Raw genomic sequence first — 26530 nt, 5'->3', positions numbered from 1 at the left:
GTAAAATTTTCAGGCTTTGATCAAGCTTTCAGACATTTAAGTAAATAGTTTCTTTTTCTGAGAAATTAGAGATTCATAAACCCACCAAAATTAAAGTGCAGTTGAGGCTCAGCATCTCTTACAAAGTAAATAGTCATACATAGTAGTCTGTGAGTGTTAAAAAACCACAGTAGATGATGTCCTGAGTTCCTGAGGTCTAACTGAGCCTGGGGCACAGATAAAGAGTATTTGTAAAACATGCCATTATGAAGTCCATTCAGTAAAGGGCTGAATTACTTACTGTTTTAAGGTAGAGAAAACAAGTAGTGGCCTTGGTTGGTAGAAGGACATTATTCCCAGTGTGAAGGTGATGGGCAATGATCTTACCATTCATGTAACTGTTTGCAGGCCACACAATTTGTCTGCTTTCTTGGTAAGTCCTGACTAGCTGAGGTTAGCACAGGAAGGCCCTGGGACTTCCCTGAGTCACCTAGTCTGGAAGACAGACAGCAGTGAGATGATCGGGGATGCAGCTACCACTTTGAATCTCAGAGGATGCTCTTTGATTGCCCATAGTCCTCAGGTTGTGTCCTAGTGTTGCGGCCAAGATGAAGCAATTTCTGTAAATACATATCTTGTAATTCACAGCTCTTACATCTGTATGTTTCTGACCTGTCTTCTACAGAAAGATTATTTTGGGTATCACCAGTATTTCTGTAGATCCAGCACTAGGAGAAGCAAAGATCTTAGGTCTAATCGAGGTGAATCCTTAATGGTCAGATAGCTTTGCTTTCAGAGGTCTTTTGTATTTATAGTTAAGGCTTACCCTTTTGTCTTTCCAGTTTTCTAAATCTATGGTGTTGGATGCGTACAGCGAATATGTGAACAACTTCAGTACAGCGGTAGGGATTCTCAAGAAATCATGTGCCACCAAACCTGCCTTTTTAGATTTCTTAAAGGTGAGTTCATTCAATCTTAAAACAGCTGTGCATATGTATAAATAAGAAAGTATAAGTTATAAGTAAGGTATAAGTATGCAACTGGACTTGAGTTTATGTTTTATGGGTTTGGCACAAAAAAATCCATTAAATTCACTTCCCCTACTGTGTTTTCAAGATAATAACATTAGATCTAGGATGTATTCTGAAGTACAGAGTAGTTTTGCAGTTGTTCAAATCAGTTTATTGGTGTTTGCATTCCTGTGCTTGGCAAAATATTGGGATTCTTCTATATCAGCTGAGCTTCAAATAATAGTTCAACATATGAAGCCTCTTTTTATTTGGGATTTATTTTATTTCTAATTTCTTTATTGTATTGTGAAGAGCGTAGTGCAACTATATTTCTGTTCCACAACACTTCCCTAGTATTTTGAAAATCATGTTTCTGATTTGGGGTTGAAATTGATAATTTTTGTGCAGAATGCATACTACCCTGATGCATATAATGCTTGTAACAATGTGTTTAGAGATCCTGGTACATGCAGTTGAAGTGCTGTGAATCCCTAGGGTTGATACCTTACAGAGAGTACACAGAATCCATTGAAAGGCTTTTAGGTTGTCTGTGACATTGCTGAGAGCCTGAAAGCTCTGCGTGTCCCATTCCCTGAGAGTCATAGATTGAGTTGTACCTCTCAAAGCTGTTGCCCTGTCAGTTCCATTGCAATGGTCCACTGAAATTGGGTACCCCAGGCAAACGAGGGCAGTACTTAGGTTGCCTAGAGAAGGGTGGCAGGGGTTTGTCTTCAGATTTTAAAAATAACTAACAACTTTTTGGAATGTGGCCAACACTGTGCAGGATCATACTCTGGCAGCCTTAGGCACAATGAAGTTGAGACTCTTGTGAATGTAGTCACTTCATACTTCTCATATGGTTAAAAGCCTGTTGTTGCAATAGAGACATAACCTGCACCTCTCATCGCTGCTTGTCAGTGCCACTCTGGTGCTGCTGGGAGCTGGGGACTCATGGCCAAACTCTGGTGACAGAAGACATTTTTGTACCTTCCTTTTTTTGTTTACCCACCAACAGTGAAGACCAGAATCTTCACTACTGTTTGGGCAAAAGAATATGTTTGTGGATATAATTATGGAAATAAATTCTTGTGAAGCTGATAGCTGTAGCAATAAAGAGAAATTTAAGCACCACACCAGTTTAATATTGTTTAGGTTTGCTTTGTTTTTAATATTATTTCCTCTAGTGTCCTTATTTTGTGTTAGCTTTGATTCTGGTCAAAGTATTTCTAAATGTCTTATACAAACAAGGCTTTCCTATACATGCAAATGAAATTTGTTTGGTTTTATTTGCCATTCCTGATAACTAAAGTAATGGATTCTTACATTTTTATTTCTAAACATAAATCAATGTTCTTTTCCTTAGTTTCTTTTAATAAAGAAGATGAAATCTCTGTTTGCATAGCACTGAGATTATGATGTTTTCCTTAGATTTCCTTTTAAAACCCATAGGTAAAACCACATAGGTACTTAGAGATTTAGTCTCTTAGCCCCAAGGAACAGAGCAGCAATAGTAAATTAGGAACTATAAATCCACAGATCACTTAAAATTTTTACATTCAAGTCAGATGTTTCAGTGCACTGCTTATGTAAGAAACATGACTGTGCTCTACCGATACATACATGGGTGCTGCATTGCTGGTGTGTCTTTAGCTTAGCTGTATTTATTTAAGCAGATTTCAGTTCAGTGACAGGCCATCATTTTAATAGTGGTGGGGTTGTTTTTAAGATTTAATATTTTAAAACTAAATCTTTGCAGTAAATGGAATTTTTACAGCCCTACTATTACAGTCAATGTAAGTGATGTAGAAAAACCTTTAGGAAATGTTTTCTTTAATTCTGTAACTGGTGGAAAGGCACTCACAGTTGTGGCCTTCTTGCATTGCAGCAGTGCCAGGAGTCAAGCCCTGATCGCATTACACTGTATGGTTTGATGATGAAACCTATCCAGCGTTTTCCACAGTTCATTCTACTATTGCAGGTAAATAATGTTTACCAAAAGGATGCTCTTGTTGTATTCTTGTGGGGTTTACCTTTGGGATACAAGATAGCTGTCTTCTGCTGGAGGAGCTTGCTGCAGTGCAAGTGACCACTGTAACATGAGGAAATAACAAAGAAGAAATTTCGGTGCATTAAACGTGCTGATCTCATTGCAGCGACAGGCAGTAAGCACACTGCAGAAAAATCTTAGCAAACTAGACTTACTCTAGATTACTTTCCAAGTTAGATGTATCTTATAAGTCACTTTGTAGTAAAGCTGTAGGTCAAATGTGCTACTTGTTCATATCAATTTGTTAGCTAATAACACTACGAAATATGACTAAGAACTTGGTGGCATTACTTTCCATTTAAGAGCAATTCAAGAGGATTTAATTCACGCCTTGGAGAGTTCAGAATATATGTGGCATGCGGAACAACAGCACTCTCTCTCCCTGACTACAGAACCTGCTAGAGTGTGTTGCAGCTTCCTTTTGACCTGCAGCATCTTCTGTTTCTTCCCATGGAAACTGGGGATTTGACTGGGAGTCCTTGAGTCTCATCTCAGCAGGCAGTCAAACTGCAGGAAGAGCACAGTTCCCCAGTAGAGACATCCTCCTGACCAATTTACACTGTTTGTAACTCCTTCCAGACCACAGCAGGCCTACCCCAGTGAGGACTGTGTGCTGGTTGTGTTTTGAGGTGCCACAGAGCAGGGCAGGCTTTGGGATGCAGGTCTGTGAATTATTGTGGGTGAAGGAGCTGGGGTAGTTGTTGGGGAAGCATGTAGGCTGGAAGTTATGGTGAGAGTTTTTTTTAGTAGCAGGAGTGATGAAGTTTATTCTGGCAGGAAGATGGAGTGAATATGTAGAGATTTTTAAGTGCTGTGGGAAAGGAGAAAAAGTATTAATTCATATTGTTCCTACTGTATGCCTGCAAAAGTAAAAGACTTGGAGAAGCTGTTGTGATCTTCATGAAGTAAGGTCTCCTACTTTAGGATGAGCACACTGTCCATTTAGTGAGGAATAATAATGATAATAAAGATAATGCAGTATTATTACAGCAGGAAGTTTCGGGAAAGTTTCATTTTAAATAATTGTTAACAGACACTGGCATTGTACTGTAACTGATTTTCAAATTGTTTAATATTATGTTCCTTTTCTGTACTTTCATCCTTTAAATAAGCTGTATTCAGTATCTTTTTTAAGAATTATTAAGATATTCAGGAAGGTAAGGACCATGCTGTCTGAATATTCATTAGGTGTTTGTTAGTCTTATTCTTTAATAGTACTCAGGTAAAGAATGTATTTGTAACTTTACCTCATGTAATCTTTTGAACTTGGCTTTGAAATTAAATCTGATTTTTGTTTTGTTTTGTAATTTCCCCTCAGGATATGTTGAAGAACACTAATAAGGGACATCCTGACAGATTACCTCTACAGATGGCTCTTACAGAACTTGAAACACTGGCAGAGAAGTTAAATGAAAGAAAAAGGGATGCAGATCAGCGCTGTGAAATAAAACAAATAGCAAAAGCAATGAATGAACGTTATCTGAACAAGGTAAGGAAAGTAGGAAAGTATGATGGAAGAGTCACTTGAGCAATCTCTAAAACAGACCAAAGAGACACCTATGGTTTTTTCTGTAGAGCTCAACCACCTGGGGTCATTCTAGTGGTAGATGAGAGATGTGACCTGCCTCTGGGGCTGAACAGGCTCGCTGGTTAAACCACGTGCTGGAGTGGTTAACAAACTGAAATAGCAGCAGCAGTATTGGTGTTCTGTGACAGTGTAGGAAACGATGCTATATAGTAAAGTCTCCTACACATTTTCTGCATGGGAAAATTCAACTTTAAATTAATTCTAGAACTGAGGAATTACTCCTGTATAAAGGAAGGAACCAGGTCCTTTTGCTGCAGTACTTCCAACTATGGAGCAGTTCAAGATGTGCTGTTGAATGTGTTCAACATCTTCCTTGTTTAAGGAGCATCCAACTCTATTTCATTAATGCATTTGCATCATACAGTAGAAATGTCTTTAAAGAAATACAGAAGACATTTACTAAGAAGGAAGGAACTTTCTTCAAATGAATTTGTTAGTAACTGTCTGTACTGTGGATATATGCATGCTTGTCTTATTTGTATCATAAATAATTCCTCCTTTCCCATGAAATGGGGCATAAATCCTTGAGTTATTGCTTTTGTGAAGTTATAGATTTTTATGCTTTGGACTCTTTCTGGGATGAAGTAATGGGGACATACTGAAGGGATGGGGGTTTTTTTTGGTGATAAAAGCATAGCCTTTAGGAAAACCAGAATAGTCAATGTACTTGTTTTAAACTATTTATCAGGAATGGAATACTGAATTTATTTTCATACTGGAGCAGTATTTCCATTCTAAGTGCATTAGAAGATGGATTCAAACATTTTACTTCCTTTTCTAGTTCTCATACTCCTGCTTCTTGAAGCAGCTACAATTCATCTACAGATAGTTCAAGGAGTTCAAGACACAGAATGTGCTTTTGAAGAGGTAGCCCAGGTTTCCTTTTTTCAGTCAATATTGACTGCAAAATTTTGTGTGTTATGCACTGGAGGATAAATTGATATGTATGTGGATAATCACTCCAAATCTCACAGGACCCTCCGTGCTTTGTGGGTTAATGTCTGCCTATACCATTTTGGAACAGTGCCAGGCAGGGGGAAATAAATGATGAAGGAAGTGGATGGATAGGAAGTGAGTTGTGGACTGTTTTATTCTCTTGGACACTACAGAAGTGTGTTACACCTGTAAGGTTTTAGTTCACGCTTGCACATGGTGCTGATCCTCAGCCCCTGAAGGCAATTGTCAGGAACAATTTACATGCCATGTATGTCTTGGACATGCCATCTTGTCTGCAGTCTCTGGCACCCTGCCAGCTGTGCTCCTCGGTTAGCTCTGTGAGCCTGGGGGGACAGCAGACTGAGCACCTTCCTCCTCCAACCCTGGCTTCCCGCTTTGGCAACTGGAACCATGTGTTGCACTTCAGTGGGCTGTGAAAGAAACGTCGAGGGAAGGAAACCACAGAAATTGTGGAAGCTATAATTTTTTTCACCAGGGAGCCTTTATCAGTGTGGAAGATTCCCAGAGCAATTATGGTCTGCATTAAGACCCAAAACCCCTGCAGGCCATATTGGTGGCAGCAGAAATTACTGTTTCTCTACATGAAAAGCAAATTAAAGAAGAGGCTTAATTCCCTTAGCAAATCTACCTGCGATCACTTGTGCTAGGATGGCAAGTGATAACCTGTTGTATTTTCTTTTGCCTTTTGCACTGAATGTTAGATGTACTATGTATAATATACGATGCTGATTGTTTTCAAAATCTAGCTACTCAGCAGTGGAAACAGATACCTCATACGGACTGATGATATGGTTGAGACGGTTTACAATGACAAAGGAGAAATTATCAAAACCAAAGAACGACGTCTTTTCATGTTAAATGATGTGCTGATGTGTGCAACAGTAAATATTCGGTAAGACTTGATTCATATTTTTTAGATGTTCCTTCAAGTTTCAGTTTGAAAAGAGACAATGAAATTTTTCTTATTGTTCTGTCTACTGTGGCTAATGACTTGTAGGAGTAGTCCTAATAAATGCATAACTAGCTTTGTTACAGTCCTCTAAATTGCCAGCTGATATTTGGAGGTTCCAGAGTACATTTGTAAGGAGACTATATCAGTTGGAGATTACAGATAGAAATGCTTTGTAGTGTCTAGTTATTGCTGTGTATTAGTGCTTAGTGAAGTACAGGCAAGCCAAGGTAGGACTTTTTTCTCTTCTTCCTTACATTCATATTATTATGCACACACAAATCTGTAACTTAACGGAATTTGCAAATAAAAAAATCAAAACAAGGCTAATGCATGCAGCAAGAACAAACCTGGAACTCACTAACAAAGTTCCAGATGGGGAAGGGTTTTTATCTCTTGAGACCTAACATTTAAGGATTAAAGTGAAGGTGCTTTGAAGAAAGGATTTTTCCTAGTGCTTTCTCTACTTTTGTTGGCTGTAATTATTCTGTTAGTAAACTTCTGTGTATGCCAAAGTCACCCTCAAATTCAAATGCTGCCTGTATTTGCTTTATGTGATAGTACATTCTGACAAAGAAAATATGGATCATTAAAATTTTCCAAGAACAGATTTTCTTAAGCATAACGTGAGTTGATATCTTATTATGAATAGAGTACATATTTTTTTAACTAGGTGAATGCTTTGTGCATTCACCATGTTAGTGAATGAGAATGCCACATAATAACTGCACTTCAGAAAATGAACATCTTATGTCAGTTATCCTGTGATTCTTTTACTTTAAAAATTCTTCAGTTTCTTAGTAACACTTGGGTATTTTCTCATATTTTTTTTGCAAGTACATTGCTTTTGACCATTCATCTTTTGTCTTGTTCCATACCATCATAATCTTGGATTTTCTGTATTTGTCCTTGAAGTGGCAATGTACAGTCTGTTTTCATTTTCCATGTGAGAAATTCATGATTATGCCAAATCTCTGTGTTCCTCATTAAGTCAAGAGTTCTGGTTATCACAGCACTATTCCCATGGGCATTAACTGGTGCTGAGCAACCTCCTTTGGGATGGCAATTTGGCATGCATGTGTCATGGGGGTTTGATAACACTGAAAAAGTTTAATTAGGGCTTCCTGTAGCAGCTAAGGTTTGCTTTTGAAGACGTTATTGAAATAACAGTGGGTTTTTAGAACAGTTGAATGCACTTCTAGCTTTATTCACTAGCAGCGGAAAGGTTTTGTGACTTCCTTGGGGTGTTCAGTTGAGGGTTGGTCCACCTGCAAACTGTGTGTGTGGACTTAAAATTCCTGCATGATTTCGTGGACTGCTCTTAGTTTTTTACTGCAAAAGGAGCTACCTTTGCACGCAAGATAGTTAGGGACTGAAGAAAATTGTCTGCCAGACTTCACATATGACACCGGTATAGTCCAAAAGTTTTTGTTCAAAATGAGAATATGCTGTAGAATATACCACTTGCCTGTTCAGGTCACACGAGATGAGCTTTATTTCTCTTCATTTTAACTGCATAGATGTTACTCATCTCACCTAAGCTAGACTTCTGTTACAGCACTGGTTATCAGCGTGCATGTCCGCAGATTCACCCTGGAGATGTAGACCACTTCAGAAGGTTTACACGTACACATAGCTGTGCAGTATCTATCAGCTCATTTTTCTCAACCCCCTTTTGTCCAACCTTTACAGGAATACTCAGACATCCCAGAAGCCTGGAGACCATTAGTTCCAAATGAATTTTTTATGGCTTGCAAAAGATACATATTTTTAGAGAGGACATGACCCTCAGAAGGTCTTTCTTCACATGTAGTCCAGATGACTGGCTTGAGCTGGAGGCCTATCTTTGAAGTAGCAGCAGTTGGACAGGGTGGATGCTATCCCTAGTGACTGAACAACTGTGTACTGCCTAGTCTTGTTTTTTCTTCTAAGCTAGATCAAGAATTTATAAATATTTACTTAAGCTGTGGCACTTGTTTTTTTTGTTCATATTTGCTTCTTCATTGAAACAAGTGTGACTGTGTTGTGAATAGGTAGGTGACTAGCTGAACTTCAGCATTTAGATAAATGCATTTTTCTGATTTCTCCCAAGCATTTAACTTCTGTATTTCGGTCATGCTTTCTGTGAAGTAAGCGTTTTATATTCACTTTAACCTCTCTTTGGTCCTTTATAATAAATATTTGATACTTCTACTTGAATGTGCATAAGGGAATGAGGGAAATAATGTAAAATTGGTATTAATGTCATTTCTCTTCCTAGTGAGCTTCCTCAGTGTGCTCTTTCCGCATAGATGTGTGTTGATACACACTTCCTTTAGCAGCAGCTCACGTGGGATTACTCTTGGAAGCCACAGCAGTTGCAGAAGTCTCCTGCACAGAACATTCTGGGCTGCGTGGCTTGGCAGAAATGTTAACCTTTCAGCCCTTGGGAGGTTACGTTGTCCTTCCCGTTACCAGTAGTGAATCAAAGATCCCATCATCCATACTTCCTTAAATATAACAGTTACTTCTTTTGAGCACTGTTTCAAAAGAGTCAGGAAAATACAGAACCAAAGTGTAATCCCAAACACTTGTGTTAGGATGTCAAAGTGCACATTAGTCTTAAAAGATGGTCATTTATACAAATGTATATATGCTATAGAAATGTAAGCACTGCTGTTGGTGATCCTACAGTGTTTGTAAACAAGATTATCTACACCTGCATAGCTGCTCTTTGCACCTCAGAAAAGGTATGTCACAAAAGTCTGCCTGAGGCATGTATTTTTTTCAAGTTGTGCACTGTACTCAAACTGACAAACAGCAGATTTTAGAAGCTGGAATATTAAATGGGATATCATGAAACATAGTTGCTTGTCACAGCAATAATTTGTGCATCTTCCAGGTCTTCCTATGAAAGCAGTGGCACCATGACAACTGACCAGAGGTATTTATTGAAGTGGAGTGTACCATTGGGACAAGTGGAAGTCATAGAGTATGGCAGCAGTGAGAGCCAAGGAGAAAACTGCAGGTTTCCACCTCAGCACTCTGCTGAAAACATCATCATTAACTCTAAGCCAAGTAAGTGACAGGAGTTACTGACTTTTACAGACTACTTTGTTAAAATCCATATTTGAAGTCCAATGGGCTACTGCAAACAAAGGAAAGTATTTTGTGCATGACGATTTCTGTAACATGAAGAGAATACAACCTCTTTCTTTGGAAACTGAGTGATAAAGTGATAGCCAGGCTTCTGCCTTGCAATATGAATTACTTGTGTTTGTCCTAGTTTAGAATTTTCTACATGAATGCATAAAGAGTTTTTAAAGCATGAGGGTGTGTGGACATGCAAAAAGGTTGTTTTGGTGTGGCATGCCAGTGGTCCCGTGGTAGCTGGTTCTGTGTATGTTCTTTATGCCATAGTTAAAGCAAATAAGTTTCTCTCAATAAAAATGATCAGGCACTCTGTTGCTGTGAAGTAAGAGTCTGAACACAAGTGGTTATTGCAGGGTAAAAGTTATTCACTTATTTCAAACCCATAGTATCTTGCCCTTTAAACTAGTGCTTCATAAAAAAACTTTAATGAATAATTTTGAAAAAATACACTAATAGGTAATTTCCTCCTATCCTCTCTCCAAAAATGACCTCAAGCTCTTAAGTTTGCAAGTTCTTTCCATGCTTGTTAATCCCTCCTACAAGTCTGCCAACTGCCCTCGAGAGATGTATGAATTTTAAGAGTTTACTCAGTAGCTAGACTTTCATACATGAGAAGTTTTTTTTATATCCTGTGTTTTGCCTATATATTGTAATATGAAACGCATTTAAAAAATCTAGATTGTGATCTGTATTAATGGACTATAATTTACGTGTATTTCAGTGCTAGCTGTAGGCACTACTTCACACTACATTTATTTAATATTGCACCCTTGGCTTCATGAATTTTCCCAAATTTGTGCTGTAAGGAGGCATAAATGCTACACGTCAGAGTGATCTGAGGTGTAGCTGCAATATTTAATACCTCCTGTATTCTCCACGGTGGTTATTGTCAGGTCTTCTTGCTCCTCCCTTTGTAAATAGCCACAGAAAATGTTATTATAGGTACTTATGTCTCAATTTCAAGAGTGACTTCATTCCTGTAGCTCCTTTTAAGCATTACTGGGCTGCTTAGACAACGAGACTGAAGCCTTTTTATTATAATTTACGAGCTGCTGTATGCATAACCCTTGGGAGGAATGTATATAAAGAAGTGCATTACTTAGAGTTGGGGGTCCCTTTTGTAGGTGAGTGTGGTAGAAACACCTTGTTAAAAGTTCCAGCTATGACTTTGTTCAGTAGCCTCACAGCTGATTAGACCAAATCCTTGCATAGCAGCAAGGTCAGATGGGGAAGAGAAATGCGAGGGGAGAAACAAAAACTCTTGACTAAACAGTCCTGTAGAACCTTCTGAACCCCTCTTGACTTAGAGGTTTCTCAGCTTCATCATGTTTTGTGACAGTAGCAACACACAAAAAAGAAATTACTATTTGCATATTTGTAGCTCGACCTTTGGCTTAAATGGTACTCAGTAGGTAAAAGATGAACTGAACTAATTTTTCTTTTGGTAAGCTCTGTTGTACTAATTCAGTCTTCTAATAAAAAGGATCAAAAGATAAGAAATAAAAAGGATGTGAAGGATGCTGGCTATACTGAAAAAATCCTCCCTCAGCTTTAATCAAACATTTCTGCCAAATGATCCAACGAACCAAAAAAGAGGAAGAGCATAGCCTTGCTATTTGCACATAGTGCTGTGTCTGCACTAGTGCTACTCTGAATGCAGACTTGTTCAAACTGACCGGTACAGGCGAGTTTGAATACACACCTAATTCTGTTAGTTGTTCTGTAGAGTTGCCCCCTTAGTTCCAGTTTTGGCTGCTAAAGATTACAGAAGCTTAGATACAGAAGCTCTGCCTTCCTGCAGAGGGAAAGGACTGGTAAGACTTTGTACAGTGTTTCACGGTTGCTTTTTCATTTGCACTCACCAAGTTGCTGCATTTTATAGTTGATGACGACAAAATCTTTATTATTGTAGTAGCACATCATTGGTGAGACTGCTAGTTTCATGAAATCCCAGTGGCCTTATAGTATGTGGTTTTAACAACATCTAATGGTCAAGAACAATTTGAGATGCTATAGGCAAAATCCTGAGACATATAAAACCACGTCTCAGACCTGATTTTCAACTTGCATTTCTAGTTTGTGGGTACTGGAGAGATACAGAATAATGGTGATTCTGTGTAAAAGCATTAAGTAGTAGAGGGGTCACCTCTTCCGTTTCTGGAGGACTGAGAGAAGTTGGTTTCTATCTGCCACATGCCAGGTTAAGTACTTGCCCACTGGAAGTTTAGTATTCTCACATTACTGCTGTGGTTAGCAAGGATTCTTGATGGATTCAGGCTGTGTTTTGGTGAGGATTACAGGTTATTAGTCACATTTCTCTTATCATGGCACTTTTTCTTCACCAAAATCTTCTTTATGAGAAGGCAGTTCTCATAATCGTATCTTACTTTTTTTTTAGTTGGCTAAATGCAATTAGTGCTTTCTGTTTTCTATGATGTTGCAAGAAAGGATAGTATAAAGATGCAAACTTTACATTTGGTGCTACAAAGAAATTAATGACTGAATTTGAATTAATCTTGTACAGGCTGTACTATGCAACTGCTGAAGGGTTGAAAGATTTTATGTGTACATATAAATTAAAGGCATGCTTTAGTACTATTCTAAGGTGGAAAGCAAGGGCTGTGTGAACTTGGTTTTCACTTGGCAAAATCATCAATGTGCAGTTTTCTACCCCACTGAGCTTTGCATAGCAGTCTTTTGTCTCTGAATTGTAGAGGAGAACACATTTAGAGGCTGTTATTTTCGTGTCTTTGATTTAAACCCTTTGTATTTTGGCAGGAGAAACTATGTGGCTTGAGGGGGTGTGGGGGAAAGCAGGAAAACTTTCCTAGAATGCATTCTGCTATGCTGCCCCGTCCTTGATGTGCTCTTACCTTGTTCCTGTCGTTCTCCTCTAGTATGAACAGTAGACTGAATTCTTTTAGTTGTGAATGTGGAGGATTGAAGTCTCAGCTTTTTGGCAGAGTCCTGTATCTGTACGATTCTGATATTGTTTCCTAGTGGAGTGCGATTATAACTTATGTTTGCTTCCTGCAATAATATTTAAACCAGAAAACATTTGACATTCTCAGTCTTCATGAAAAAACAGCATGTTTATCAGATCACATTTCTCTCAACAAATTAGTCAAAGTCCTTGACTAATTCATGTTTTGGAGTTAGTCTTGCTTGAAAGTCTGTGAGTATGAGTCTCTGGTATCCCAACTGGACAGTTCCTGTGGAAGTAGTTATCTTAATCATGTGTACCAAAAGCTTAAGGTTTTCATTTCCTTTCCAAATGTAGAACTGTTTGCAGAAAGATGCAAGATAGAGATTTTTCACTAGTAAATCCATGTACTGTTTCTAGTAGGCTATTGGTGTTCTCTTCTTCCAATTAGTCCATCTACAGAAGTACAGACACATTCATTTTATGGAAAAGTGGAATTAATATACGAACAGAGGAATATTTTCAGTGTGAACAGGAAGTTGTATATTGTTGGTTTTTATTTACTTGTGTTGGTAGGAAGTTCGCCTTTCTCGACTGGCTGGCGATGCTTTGCCTGATGCCCTCCAGGATACGGTTGGCCCTCTTGGCTACCAGGGCACTGCTGACTCACATTCAACTTGCTGTTAACCAGGACCCCCAGACCTCTTTCCTTTTCATTGTCTCCTTCCCCAATCTGTACATACATCTGGAGTTGCCCCATCCAGGGTGCAGAATCAGGCACTTCCCGTTGTTAAACTTCCTACTGTTGGCAATTGCCCAGTCCTCTGATTTCTTGAGGTCTCCCTGCAGGGCCTTTCTGCCTTTGAGGGAGTCAACAGCTCCTCCCAGTTTAGTATCATTGGTAAACTTACTTAGTATATCTTGGAGTCATCTGTGAAGACATTGAAGAGAACTGGCTGTAAGATAGAGCCCTGCAGAACCCCACTAGTGACTGGATGCCAGTCTGATGTTACCTCATTCACTATAACTCTTTGTGCTCAACCCATAAGTCAGTTGCTCACCCACCACATGATGTGTTTACCCAGCTGTGTGCTAGACATTTTGCTCAGAAGGGTAATGTAAGAGACAGTATCAAAAGGTTTACTGAAATCCAAAAAGTTTGTATCAGCTGACCTTCCTTGATCAACGTGATCCCTTGTCATAAAAGGAAATTAAGTTTGTTAAGCAGGACTTTTCCCTCATAAACCTGTTCTGGCTGGGACTGATGATTGTGTTGTCTTTCATGTGTTTTTCACTAGCTCCCAGAACAATCTTCATAATTTTACCAGGCACTGAAGTGAGACTGACAAGCCTGTAGTTAGCATGGCCATCCTTCTTGCCATTCTTGAAAACTGGGACAGTATTTGCCAGTTGACTGGGACCTCTTCAGATTCACAGTTGAATTGAATATATGAAAAGAGGGCATCAAGAAAGTTAAATGCTACCCATACTCTTCTGATAAAAAAAAAAAGAGGATGAGTGAAAACACAATGGATACAACTTGGTTTTTAATATGCCATATTGGTATAATATATTTTAAATATACCTTCCAAAAATATAAAAAATACAATCAAAGGCAATTTTTTAACTTCTTCCCAAAATGTTCAGTATTTCCCCTTAGAAGAATAAGAAGTCAACCTTCCCTTGCAAGTCATCCGTGTTTGTATAAAATCACTACAAATACATGTATTTCTCTGCCCTTTAAATGGGAATATAGGAGCAAAAGTCAAATATACTGGCCAGAGTTTCAGTTTCTCAGACTCCTGGCACATGTTATGAGTTTGCAGCACTTGATGCAAACTGTTGGTGTGTTGTGAAATGTAGTTTGTGCCGAGACAAAAGCCAGTTTGGTGCTGCAGTGACAACGACCACCCCCAGTTTCCTGTTCTCAGGTTCCTAAGAATGAACAGGGTGACCTGTAGAAGTTTTACACAGTGCTTTTATTTAAGACCAGACTATAGAGACTTTGTAGAATCAAAGGGAGTGAGCTAAGCATCCTGGCATTTCTAGGTGGGAAATCAGTGCCTGTCAGCAGTGTTCTGATGCTGATCATGTTGATTAAGAGATATAGACAACATGGACTATTCCTTAAGCAAAGACACATTTAATTTGAGCCATATATCTTAAAGCTGGAAGAGAAAATGAGCCAGACCCATCTGTACTATATATATCTATGCAGTGATGAGTGCAGAAGATAACAGTAAAGTGAAAAAACAGGTTAGCACGTTTATGGCTGTGTTTTAGTGTTATTTTTTTCTTTCACAGGTTTAGAGTTTGTCACTGAGATCGAACCTGAGCACTGCTAAACCATGACTCCTCCTCTTTCCAGCTCAGACTTCCAGGGATACATTTGTACTCTGTTTCCACTCAGTTGTGGTTTTGATCTCTGTGAGGTTTGTTTATTGTCGAATGTAGTAGTGACACGATACTGGAGTGTAGAAATGATTCCTCTCTTCTGAGTTTCCTTCTGCTTGATGCAGTCACTTTGTGTAGGCCTCTGAGTGTTGCCAGGGAAACAGAGAGGGATGTTTGATGGGCTACAGCGTACGCTTGTGTTTCTGTCAATGTCTTGCTCAGTTAAAGAGCAGCCCTTTTCAAGAGCTGCTGTGATAGCCATTGCTGGTTTTTTGGTGGTTTGTCTAATGAGAAATATAGAATTGGGGAAGGAAAAAAAAGTCAGCTTTATCATCACTCTAAGGCTCAGTAATGGTAATCCAATGTCCAGAATAAGCAAGTGGCATATCAACTCTAGCACTGGTGATAAGATTTTAGAAAGAATGATGTGGCATGAATTGCTAATTGAAGTAGTTTTCATCTCTGTTAAATATAGAAGATTAATAACATAATTCTCTATTTTAAAACTATTGAAAACAATACTGTACACTAAAGGAGATGTAATATGTTCATAAACGTAAACTGTCACTGATATATGCAAACAAAAGACTGGAGATTTTAAATAAATCTAGTGCCAAACAGCTTGTTCATCTGAGCAAACTTGGTGACATTAAATAGTTCATTCGTTAAGCGGATATAAGTTTCTAGCTGGTAGATTAGGCAAGGAATAAATTAGGTGTTACATGTTTGTCTCACCCTCTTAGGATGAGATTCTTCTCTTTGCCTTTCATATTTGTTATAGTGGTTATAGGACTTGTCATCCACCTCTGAAAAACCGTGTTCTGTGTTGCCAGGGTTCTCAGACACATCATGACGCAGAGTAGTAAAATGGATAGAAATCTGGCTATAGGCAAGTGAGTATGAAAGAGGGAAGTGACCTCCTCAGAGTACAATTTCTGTGAGTTGCTGTAGTCTGGTGGGAGCTCCAGTGTAAACCTCTGGCAGTTTACAATTGCCTCCAAGCCTGTCTTGACATCCCTGCAGTACTCTCGTTGTTTGAGTGTCTTCGCAGATGTACTTTCATTGTCTGTTTATGTCAGTGTGGTGGGTTGACCTTGGCTGGACGCCAGGTGCCCACCCAGCTGTTCTATCACTTCCCTTCCCAGCCGGACAGGGGAGGGAGTAAGGTGGGAAACAACTCATGGGTTGGGATAAGGCAATTTATCTAAAGCAACAGCAAAGCGGAAGCTTGTGCACACAAAAAGTGAAGCAAAGTGGAAGATAGCAGGGTTTGTTCTCTACTTCCCGTGAGCAGCGATGGTCGGCCATGCCCGAGAAGCAGGGCTTCAGTATGCATGAAGATTCCTCAGCAGGCAGCCATGAATACCTGCCTTCCTGCTCCTTGCCTTAGCTTTTATATCTGAGCTGATATCATATGGTATGGAACATCCCTTTGGTCAGTTTGGACCAGCTGGCCTACTTGTGTCCCCTCCCAGGATCTTGCCCTCGATTGAGGAAGGAATGTTACAGTGCTGATGCTGTGCTCAGCAGTAGCCAAAACACCAGTGTGTTATCAACACCATTCTAGCTACCCATGCAAAGCACAGCACTGTGAGGGCTACTATGGGGAAATGAACTCCAATACAGTCAATGTTTACCCTCTTGCACCCAGTTCTTCTCTTGCCTTTTGTGGCCATGCAGGTGCATCCAAGAGGTCCTGTATAATTCCTACCCCTCCTTAGGAGGGCAAGGGATTCCAGGTCCGTGGTGCCCTCAGCCTTCCCCTTCAGGCCTTGTTGGAGAAAGGGACATGGCACTTCTTTTCTTTCACTCTAAAGTCTTCGCTTCCAGCATTTTTCTTCTTTATGGGAACAGAGCCAGAAACTGCAGTCAGTACATTGTCCAGGAAGACACCTGACCATTGTCCAGGCTAGTGTGATGTTGAGGAGGTGGGCTATGGGGTACTCTCTTGTCAGCGTATCAGGACTCCAATGTTTCTCCCTCATGTTCCTTTCTGCTTTGATCTCTGACACAGCACAGTTGCTTCTGTCAGCAGGAAAAATATTTATGGCCTTTTATCTCTGAAATTCCCTGTGTGGTCAGGATTAGCCAGAGTTTAATATAATCCTGAAGCCATGCTCTCAATGTATGAACTACTTCTCATGATCTCCGAGGCTTTGTGTTTCCTTGGTGGTTTTGCATAATTTTATTCACCAGTGGTATAGGGCTATGAATTTAATACCTTCCTCAATATTTGCAATTGCAAGCTGTTGATTTTATCTCCCCATTGCTCAAGCTATGTGAATAAGCAGTTTTGTGATTAGTTTTTGTGCAACCTGTTTCTTTCAGGTTCAGATTTGTTACAATTAGCAAGACAGGTCTCAGCATTCATACAATTACCAGTTGAGAGCAAGGTATTAACAGCTGACAGGGGGGTGAAGCATGTTAAAATTACTTCTGTCAGAGTTGAAACTTGTGAGGTTTGTTTCCCAGCTCTGCTCTATGTATACTGGGTGGCATGTAGTGTTTGGTTCTTTGTCTGTGATTAGGAGTTGAAGAACTCCCCTGTCTTGCATGGCAGTGAGAATAAATACATTAAAGAGTTTCAGAGGCTCGGATTAGCAGTTTCAATAATCAAACTCATAAGATTATGTTTAGGTGCTTACATTATTAAAGTATGATTAGAATGATGTCATTTCTTATTTTTGATAATGCTCTTCATGTTGGTTGATGATGATGATGGGTCCTATATTGTTAGTTAGGCTTGTTTACCCCATGTCTGAACTGAATAGTTTGCATTCTAGTAATCTCGGGGTTTATTGCTTATCACTTAATACTATATTTGTGCTTGCACTAGGTTAGTAAGCCTAAATTAGGGTTATACTGTAAAGCCGTGTGTGAGTAGTGTTTCTTTGATGGCTGCCAACCAAACTCTTGTTTTCTGAGATCATTCCTGATTTCCAATCCCTGGAGACTGATACCACTGTAAATACTTGTGTAACTTGGATCTGAGAATGTGATGTAATCTCACAAGACCTACAGTTGAGTTAAGGTGGCTCAGATTTTTCAGGTGCATACAACTGTGAAGATCACGCGTTGGATTTAGTATGAAAGAGCAAACCGAGGGAAGGCAGAAAGTTTCCTTTTCTGTTATGAACTCTAAATTGACCCATGGACTTGCTTAGGTCATAAACCAGGATTTTGGAGTCATAAGACTACCTTTTTTTTTTATTACTATTTTAGTGAAATTCCAATTGGCTGTTAAAATACTCTCATAAAGGAGAAACAAGAAAGCTGAATCTACCCACATCCTTCTGTGATGTGTCTGTGGAAACAGGAGCAGCATGAGTGAGCAAGTGAAAAAACACAAAAAGGAGTGTGTGTGGGGGTCTGTCAGGGACTTTGCTCACATTACACAATGTGCATGAAGTTTGTAGTTCAATATCATTTGCTTTGTCTCTAGCTTTAACACTCCTAACAGAATTTCTAGGGAGAAAGGATCAGAGGTATGGATGTGCCTCTTGTATGTATAACTCGTCAAGTTCTGTGCAAGACAAAGTTTTAGAGCAGAAGGGGACCCTCATCACTGGCCTTCCAGCAAAAGCTAGGTGTTCTGGGACGAGTTTGCAAAGGGAAAGGGAATAATACTTAATGAATAATTGGCATTGGTATCAACTGCTAAATGAATTACACTGTTTCTGATGTTCCAAATATTCAGAATCTTTTTACTAACTCTATTGCTGAAATAGCTTGGTATGATAATGCCACATAAAGGTCTTCTTTTCTATTTGCACTGAGAAAAATAGTTCCACTAGACCTGCCAAAGGAAAGTGTTTTTCCTCTATTTGACAAGTTCTCTTCCCAGAGCAGCTATAAGGCATTCATCCTGTGTGTTTTGCATTCCAGTGTATCTGTAGGAGCAGGATTCAGTACCAAGTATAGGGGAAGAATTCCTCAATTGAAGTAGTTGAATCTTGGGCCTCAATTGAAGTAATTGAATCTTGGGCCTTCTTAATGGCTTCTGGTTTTCCTTTACAATTATCAAGGTCTTTAGTGAACAGGAAACTATTTTGCTTCAGGTATAACATTGTCTCTCACAGTCTCCATTCTTGTCCTTCCTAAAGTTGGGCATCATAAACTAAGCAGTGGGATGCTATCTGCCTATCATTACTTAATGAAAAAAAAAAAATCAGTGACACTTTTCTAGGACAATCAAAGTCACATTTAAATTAAAACAACTGCACAGTTCTGACTGCAGTAGTTTTAAATGTATTACTGCTATGTCATCATAGTTTAACCTAAATAGGTTAACAATCTTATGAAATCTGTCCAGTTTATTATGAACTGATGAAGAATTCATCTAGTATCATGGTGCTTTCATTTCCAGAACACTGTACAAGCTTCTCAGGTTTAAATGTAGATTTAAATGTTGCAGAAGAGGCCTGTATGTTTTTATTTGTTCCAAGTGTGTAATTCTACACAAGTTCCAGTTTGTTATGCCTTCTGCGGACACAGCAACTTTTAAAGTTACCTCCCACATATGTAACTTCTTCCCCAATCCCAGGTGATTTTTGTGCTCAAGATGAGGATTGAATCTTTTCCAAATCTCTTCCTTTCATAACACTTGATGTTTCAGTATGCTGCCTGGATGCACACAGATGGCTCAGTGGGAGGAAGCAATACAAATGTTCTCAGCCTCGAAGTCAGATTGCAAATGGCAAGTCAAATTATGGATCTACCAGCCTTACAGAGTGGTCTTCAAATCTGGCATGTTCTTCAAATGTATCATTAGTTTTGTGTTACCCTTCAGAAACGTTGGAACTATAGTCAGGAAAAGAGCCTTTCTCTGTTCCGATTGAGGTTTTTGCATGGGAGCATTCGTGAGCTTCCATTTCATGTAACACCTAGTCTGACTTTGGGGCTCCGTATCTCTCAGAAGCAGAGTAAAAAAAGGACCTTGAATTTTCGTGATACATAAGTTCTCACTTTGTATTGATATGGTTTCTCTCAAAGCAATTTCTATTGACGTGTTGTGGGTTTGAACCATGTGGGGAAAAGGCCGTTACTATGATTATACTCAAGGCAGATGTTGTCAGTATTAGTTACTTTGCAGTAAAAGAGATACCCAGTAGCGCATCTATTAATAGTCTTTGGTTTCAACATGATAGATAATACAGAAACGTTTGCAAAAGTAGTTGCAATTGAATGTATACTGACTGAGGCTTTTAATTTATTTGTATGACATTTGGATTTATATGTAATAGTATTACTTGGCAAAAATCCTCCTAATTGGGAATAAACAGGAGTTTAGTATGGGAATGGACCACCTGAGCCATCATGTTTGCTTACCCAGGAGTAGATGTTTAAATTATGGGTGACTGCATCTACTCTGAGCATTGCAACCCTTTCTTCTTGTTTAGTAGCATAAATATGTGCTAAAATAGTAATTCACAAATGAGAATCAGAATACACAGCAAGAGGTAGTAGAATATGTCTACTGGTAATAAATCACCACAGTAAATAAATGTGCCCCTTAGAAGAATAGGGCGTGATCAGTTCAGGATTATAATGTCCAATATCCTTGAGGTACCCATGAAAATTTAGAGGAACCGGATGGACAAGAATCCCAAGGGAGCAGCTTCTGTGCCAATGCCTATTAAAGCAGCTGCTGCTGTGCTGGCTGTGCAGGGAGAGAGCTGTGACTGCTGGCTGTGCTCCCTAGCAATGCAGCTTTCTGCCGGAGGTGGGAATTCTCCCTCTCTGCCCACACACAGGCACTAGCACACAAACACTTCTCTTGCATTTGTATATTTATGCACAACCTTCCAAATTCTACTTTTGCCTGAGCCAAGTTAAACTGACTTTAACCACACCCAGGGAGTTTCCTGCAGGCCTTGAAAATGCCTGGATGTAAATGTGGTAAAATTGCTTCTATTTCAATTACAAAAATTACTTCAAACCAGGCAAAATTGATTAATTTAAAGCTGTGGTGCTGAGAGTTACTCTGGGAAACGTGTAAGGTAAAATAAATGTTTAGTATTATATTCACATGTGTCTCAGCTAAGATTGATTTTACAAAAAGCATAATCTTGCCACCTCAATTTTACATAGCAGCAAAAATCAATTTAAATTTTAACCTCCTTTCTTCCCTCTAAAGCAAGTGACAATTTTTTTCTATTTTAACCTTGGGTATATTTCATTTAAATGCTGAGCAAGGAATTCGGTGTTTTGCATGAATTACTGGTTGTTGGCAGTAAACTTGCCTGTTGCAGGGAGGCATGAATTCCTTTGGTAAAATCTTAGCAACAAAGGAGTTGATGAAACAAATTCTTGCCAAATTACATGTGACCAGGATTTCACCCTTAATCTGTAGGTGGAACGCAAAAAGCATTGCCTTCAAAGCCACACACGTGGTTATTGATTACAGCATGCTGCCTTCTCTCCTGCCCAGACACACTGTCCTCTGTAACACTTAGTTACAGAGTTGGGAAGAACATTCTCTAAACTCATGAAGGGTTTTTTCACATTGGAAAAATAAGTTGTTTTGGAGCTTGATAATTAGCAAGAGTGGCTTAGAAATGAGAAGGAAATGGCTTTATCATTTGTGAAACATTTCATAGTACAAAAGAAATCAACCACGTATCTACTTTGGAGTGAAGCCAAGAGTTTTTCAGTGCTCTCTATGGATAAAAGAAAGAGTGAACACCCACCCAGCAATAGCCAGCAATTGAACGGTCAGGGAACATGCGTGGGCTCTAACAGCCAGTCTTTGGCCGTGAGCTGAGAAACACATCTGATGAACAGAGCAGTGTGCTCCCCCACCACCTCCACACTAGAAAAACCCTCCGTCAGACAATTTTCAGCCAGATCAACTGATAGGCAATGTTTTGTTAACCACTGAGAAACTAATTTTATTTTAAAAGACACTGTGAGTAAGTCTTACAGGACCCAGTACAGAGATGAAGTTGCTATAACTTGTAACTCATTATCCAAGTGGTCAGTTCTCAGAGAACTCTCTTCTGATGAGTACATCATTGTTGATGTCTGAAGGCCCCTTACTTTTCTGTATTTCAGTTTGTGTCCACTAAGCACCTCCATGAAGGACTGATATTTGTTGTGACTATTGATCTAGTCCTTGATTGACTATTAAATTGGCCGTTTGCCTTTTCTTGAACATCAGAGGATGGAAGCAAGCTCTCATTAATTATTTATTGTTTTGCTTTTTGGCTTCCTTTCCTGAGCTAAGAATGTGGTCTTTAATAAATGAGCCTGAAATTACTTTCATTTGTTTTTTCTGTGTGACAGACTTTCATATGCCAGGTTAGTTTATTTGCTTTGATGTTCTTATTGCATCCTTTTTATCTTGATTTTTTAATAGCTTATAAAATACGCATGATGCAGAAAAAATAGACTCAGGTGACAATTGCTGAATGAAATTCAAGATTTATGCCTTATTCCCAAGGCTGGAACAAGGATATTTGTAAGACTATTTGAAGTTCCAGGAAGAGGATTACAGAGGACAGCTCTTTTCAGGCACAGTAGATGTATATACTGCACAGGGCAAGTTCATCTTTGCAAGCAGTTAAAGCTCGCTTTATGACCTCAGTTGAAGACTATGGCATAAAGTCCTCCAACATCTAAGACTTGCCTGAGTGCTGCGTGTTTATGTTGCACTAATGTCTATTCTCCAGACAATAATAAACAAAATGGCTGGTAATTGCCTTTATCAAGCGTCAGAGTGACCCTGGCTTTTAAAATTTAAGAATAATGTAATTCACTTGAGTGAAAATATCCATCCTATACAAGTGAAGCCTCATAAACTTTCAGCTTTTCACAGCCTGATAGTTGTAAATTTTCTCTTGGTTCAAACCCATAAGGTGAAATTTCAGAAATATTTGTACTACATTTTTTTCAGTGCAGCTGTTTGTTTTGTTTGGTAGTGGAGTTTATAAATTACAGGTAAGTGCCTGGACTTCTGCCAAAAACTTAATAAACTGACAATTATTTCTAATCAATATAAATTTTGTTTTGCAGAAGTTATCTTTTTGTTACAGAAATTTGAAGGAAGAATTATTTCACTTGTGTTCTTTGCAGTGCCAGACACATTATGATGGCTTCTGTCTAGGTTTCACCAGATCTCTGTTAACACTGACCTACTCCTTTCTTTGCAAGTAGCCCCATCAAAATCAACAATTTGGTGTGTCTAGGAACTAGCAATTCTGGTGCATAACAGCTGTTGTAGACATTAGTTTACAGTTATTGTAGACATTACTAACAAAAAATTAAGCTAGCAGAAGAGGGATGCAAGGAGAGAAGTGTTTACATCTTTGAGTTGCTGATATTTCAAGTGTTTGGATTGAAGAAAGTGAAAATACAGGTTAATGAAAATAGAGAGTCTGCAGTTCCAGAACTACTGAGCACAATCTCAAAATTCTTCCTCTTAGATCTACTTTGCAGTAATTTCTTTTCATTGTGTACAATAAATGCAATTATCTTTTCTTATGGACTGATTTGGTTTTTAGGGTAAGAAAGGCTAGATTGTTCTTTTAATTAACATTCAGAACAGACAAGGAAGGGTGGATGTAAGTTGCATTTTATTATCTGGATGGGTAAACAATAGTAAGTGCAGTCATTCCTCTGTTTGGTGCTCAAGTGCAATGCACAGAAATCCTTTCATTGATTCAATTTACCAGAAGATTTAAAGGCAAGACAGTAATTTGAATTTTTTTGGGAATGTATAGTATCTCAGGTTTATGTTGCATTTTCCTGCAGTGAAATGCAGAATTCAGAAATAAAGTAGACATTAATATTTTCTTTAAGCTTGGAAATTTTATGCTTTTCAAGATTAAAGGCAGACTCCCAGCTTAATATAGTGAATTGTGTTAGAGCAAAACATCCAGTCATGGCCTCTGCCAGTATGATGTCTCCAAATACCAAATAGCTGAAAATATACTAATGGTTTAAATAGAATCGTTTCATATGTGTTTATTTTTCGTGTTTACTCTGACTTAGGCTATTTTGACAGCTTTGTGCTTGGTTTGACACGTTTTGGTTTGTACACTGGTCCCTCAGTCTGAGGGAAGGGAGTTGCCAGTGGTGTGTGGGTTGGCAGCCAGGCCAGGTGGCACAGCTCGCGCCCGTGCTCCTGACCCGTGTGCAGAGCCAGTAGCCGGCCCTGTGTTTAGGTTGTGTTCTTGCCAACATACAGTTGAAATCCTCCTGCTCCAGGGGCATTTACTGCCCACAGACTAGCTTCCAAAACTGTAGTAAGGATGAAGGATCCATAGTTTGGATACTATGCTGCGTGAGCTAAATAATCTGCAGGAGTTTCCTGTAAAGATAATTCAGCCCTTTTCCTGTCATTCAGCCAAAGGGAAACATGCTGACTCTGTATGAGACAGGGTGGGTTTTTTTAATGGGAGAGTGAGTGTTGTTTCCATAAGAATTACACAGCCATTCCGCTCCTAATATCATGTCTGGGAGTCAGAGTATATTGTCAGGGTTCTGCAAGCTTTTTGCATTTAGATAGACACCTTATCCTACTAATCAGTGTATTTTTCTTAGTTAGTGTTACCTTATGAACTTATGTTCTTATTGATGATTAGAGCAAAATATTTCTGCTGCTGATCTCAGTGCAGATCCTTTTTTGACTTAACTGTAATCATAATAAAATTTCAAGTGGTTCAGTGAAATTGCAGGCTTGTGTTAGAGTTAGGATATGGATATATGATTCAGAAATGTCTCATGATTGATTAAGCAAATTTTGAGCTTTAAACCAGCACAGGGATAGCTACAAATATATTTTTTGTGTTGTCATGTAACCAAAAAACAACCTCCAGGAAAGATGTTTAAATTAGCAAGTCTGTTGTTTGCTGCTAAGCAAAACTTCCATGTCAGTGAGAAATTTTGGGGCCAGTGAAGCTTTGATATTTGTTACAGATCTAATGTGTGGTATTAAAACTGTACAAAATGCTCCCTGTCATACTAGATGAACAAGCTTGAATCTTAATTGTAGCTAAAAAACCAATGATAAGGTGAGCTAAAAGGAAATGCCAATGGTAAGGCCTGTATGTGCAAAGCTAATATGTGACGCTAACTACTGCCTATAATTTCCTGGGATGCATTTCACAATTATCTGTCTGCAGGAATATTAGAAGTAGCTGGAGCAGCAAGGTGAAATAATGATGATATATGTACAAATAAACGACTGCTTTTCAGACATAATGTATGTCGCTATTATCTTTGTTATGCTTTCCTCCTTCAACTGAGAATTGCATCTTTTTATTATTTTAACCTTATGTTTTTATTCATTTTAGACAAGCTCTATATGGGACCAGGGCAACTGTACCATGATCTGCAGAACCTTTTACATGACTTGAATGTACTTGGTCAAATTAGTCAATTAATAAGCAGCCTTAAAGGAAACTATCAGGTAATAAACAAAGCTGGATTTATCTTTCAAGTCTATTCCTGTTGAAAAGTAGCATAATTATCTCTCCCTAGGGTCTGTGCGAGACATTCTTTAGTTCTCTCTGCAAAGAGTGGAATAATTTTTACCTCTGGTAATGCATTTACTGTTAACTGTTTAGTATTATAAATAGATTACAGCCATCCTTCTAATCTTGTTTTTCTTTATTGTTTTTAAGTGTAGGTGGATAATACAAATCTTTGCATTTGTTCAGTAGCTGATAAGCTTATATGGAAACAAAATTACATTTTTATGTTAAGAAATTGTGTTCTTGCTGTTAGACAAGGCAGTAGGATGATGGTTGTTTGGAGGAAGCTCTTGATGCCCATCCAAGTTCATAATCCTGGCTTTTGGGAAACTCCTTAAAACTGAGTGTAAATCACAAAAAGGATTTTTAGGGGAATTTTGAAAGTATTTTGCTTTGGCTTTGTTCACAACCCTTTGATTTAGCTTGTATTCTGGCAAACAAATATAGTACTTAACACCACATTTCAGAATGAGTTGTCCACAGTCTTGAGACTTATAAAAATTGCTTTTTGTCTGTTTTGGATATTTTAGGTATGCTCACACACAATTTTTACTCCTACCTGCTACCACTGGTTGTAAATATGTATATGTGTGTATGAATATGCAAAAGCTGAGTTTCTCTTGGAATATCTTGGCTTCAGAGTCAAGGCATTAAATAAAATATAGCATTTTGTGAAAATATGTAGTCTGAAGGAAGTTTGTGGAAACACTGTTTTTGGACAAAGCTTCAGAAGTATTTGAAGGTGAATTTTGTCTCCATAATTGGGAATATGTATACCACAGGTACCATAAGACATTCACCCATTAACATATATGAAACCTTTCTGCCAGTCAGAGCCAACTACATTTTGAAAACTTAAAATTAAGCCAGTGTTTTCAGATAGAGGTGTGTAAGATAATTACAATGACAAGTTGAGGAACGAGGTCAGCTTCTCTATTTTTGAAAAACATTTAAATTTTCATACAATTCTGCCTTTGGAACATGTGTGTACTTTTGTGTACTTGTTAGTCTTGATGCTTAAAGTGTCACTCAGGTGTGCTTTTACCCTCTGTGACAGGACACTCAGCTTGCAGTAG

The 26530-nt window shown here is 38.7% G+C and overlaps 1 protein-coding gene across 4 annotated transcripts in view; it reads left to right on the top strand.

Moving 5' to 3' along the window:
* The window catches only part of ARHGEF10 (Rho guanine nucleotide exchange factor 10), a 111766-nt gene that overhangs the window by 48128 nt on the left and 37108 nt on the right, over positions 1 to 26530 (top strand). For 3 of the 4 annotated variants that reach the window (XM_032683432.1, XM_032683428.1, XM_032683429.1), the window contains 6 exons: positions 822 to 938; positions 2875 to 2967; positions 4355 to 4525; positions 6328 to 6473; positions 9412 to 9587; positions 25275 to 25390. In XM_032683432.1, the coding sequence (XP_032539323.1) occupies positions 822 to 938; positions 2875 to 2967; positions 4355 to 4525; positions 6328 to 6473; positions 9412 to 9587; positions 25275 to 25390 (819 nt within the window). The remainder of the gene's footprint in view (positions 1 to 821; positions 939 to 2874; positions 2968 to 4354; positions 4526 to 6327; positions 6474 to 9411; positions 9588 to 25274; positions 25391 to 26530) is intronic. The other variant, XM_032683430.1, reaches the window with a different exon arrangement.

This window comes from Chiroxiphia lanceolata, chromosome 3, assembly GCF_009829145.1.
Source record: "Chiroxiphia lanceolata isolate bChiLan1 chromosome 3, bChiLan1.pri, whole genome shotgun sequence".
NCBI classification, from domain to species: domain Eukaryota; kingdom Metazoa; phylum Chordata; class Aves; order Passeriformes; family Pipridae; genus Chiroxiphia; species Chiroxiphia lanceolata.
Note: the sequence above shows the minus strand (reverse complement) of the source record. Positions and strands in the feature narration are given on the sequence as shown.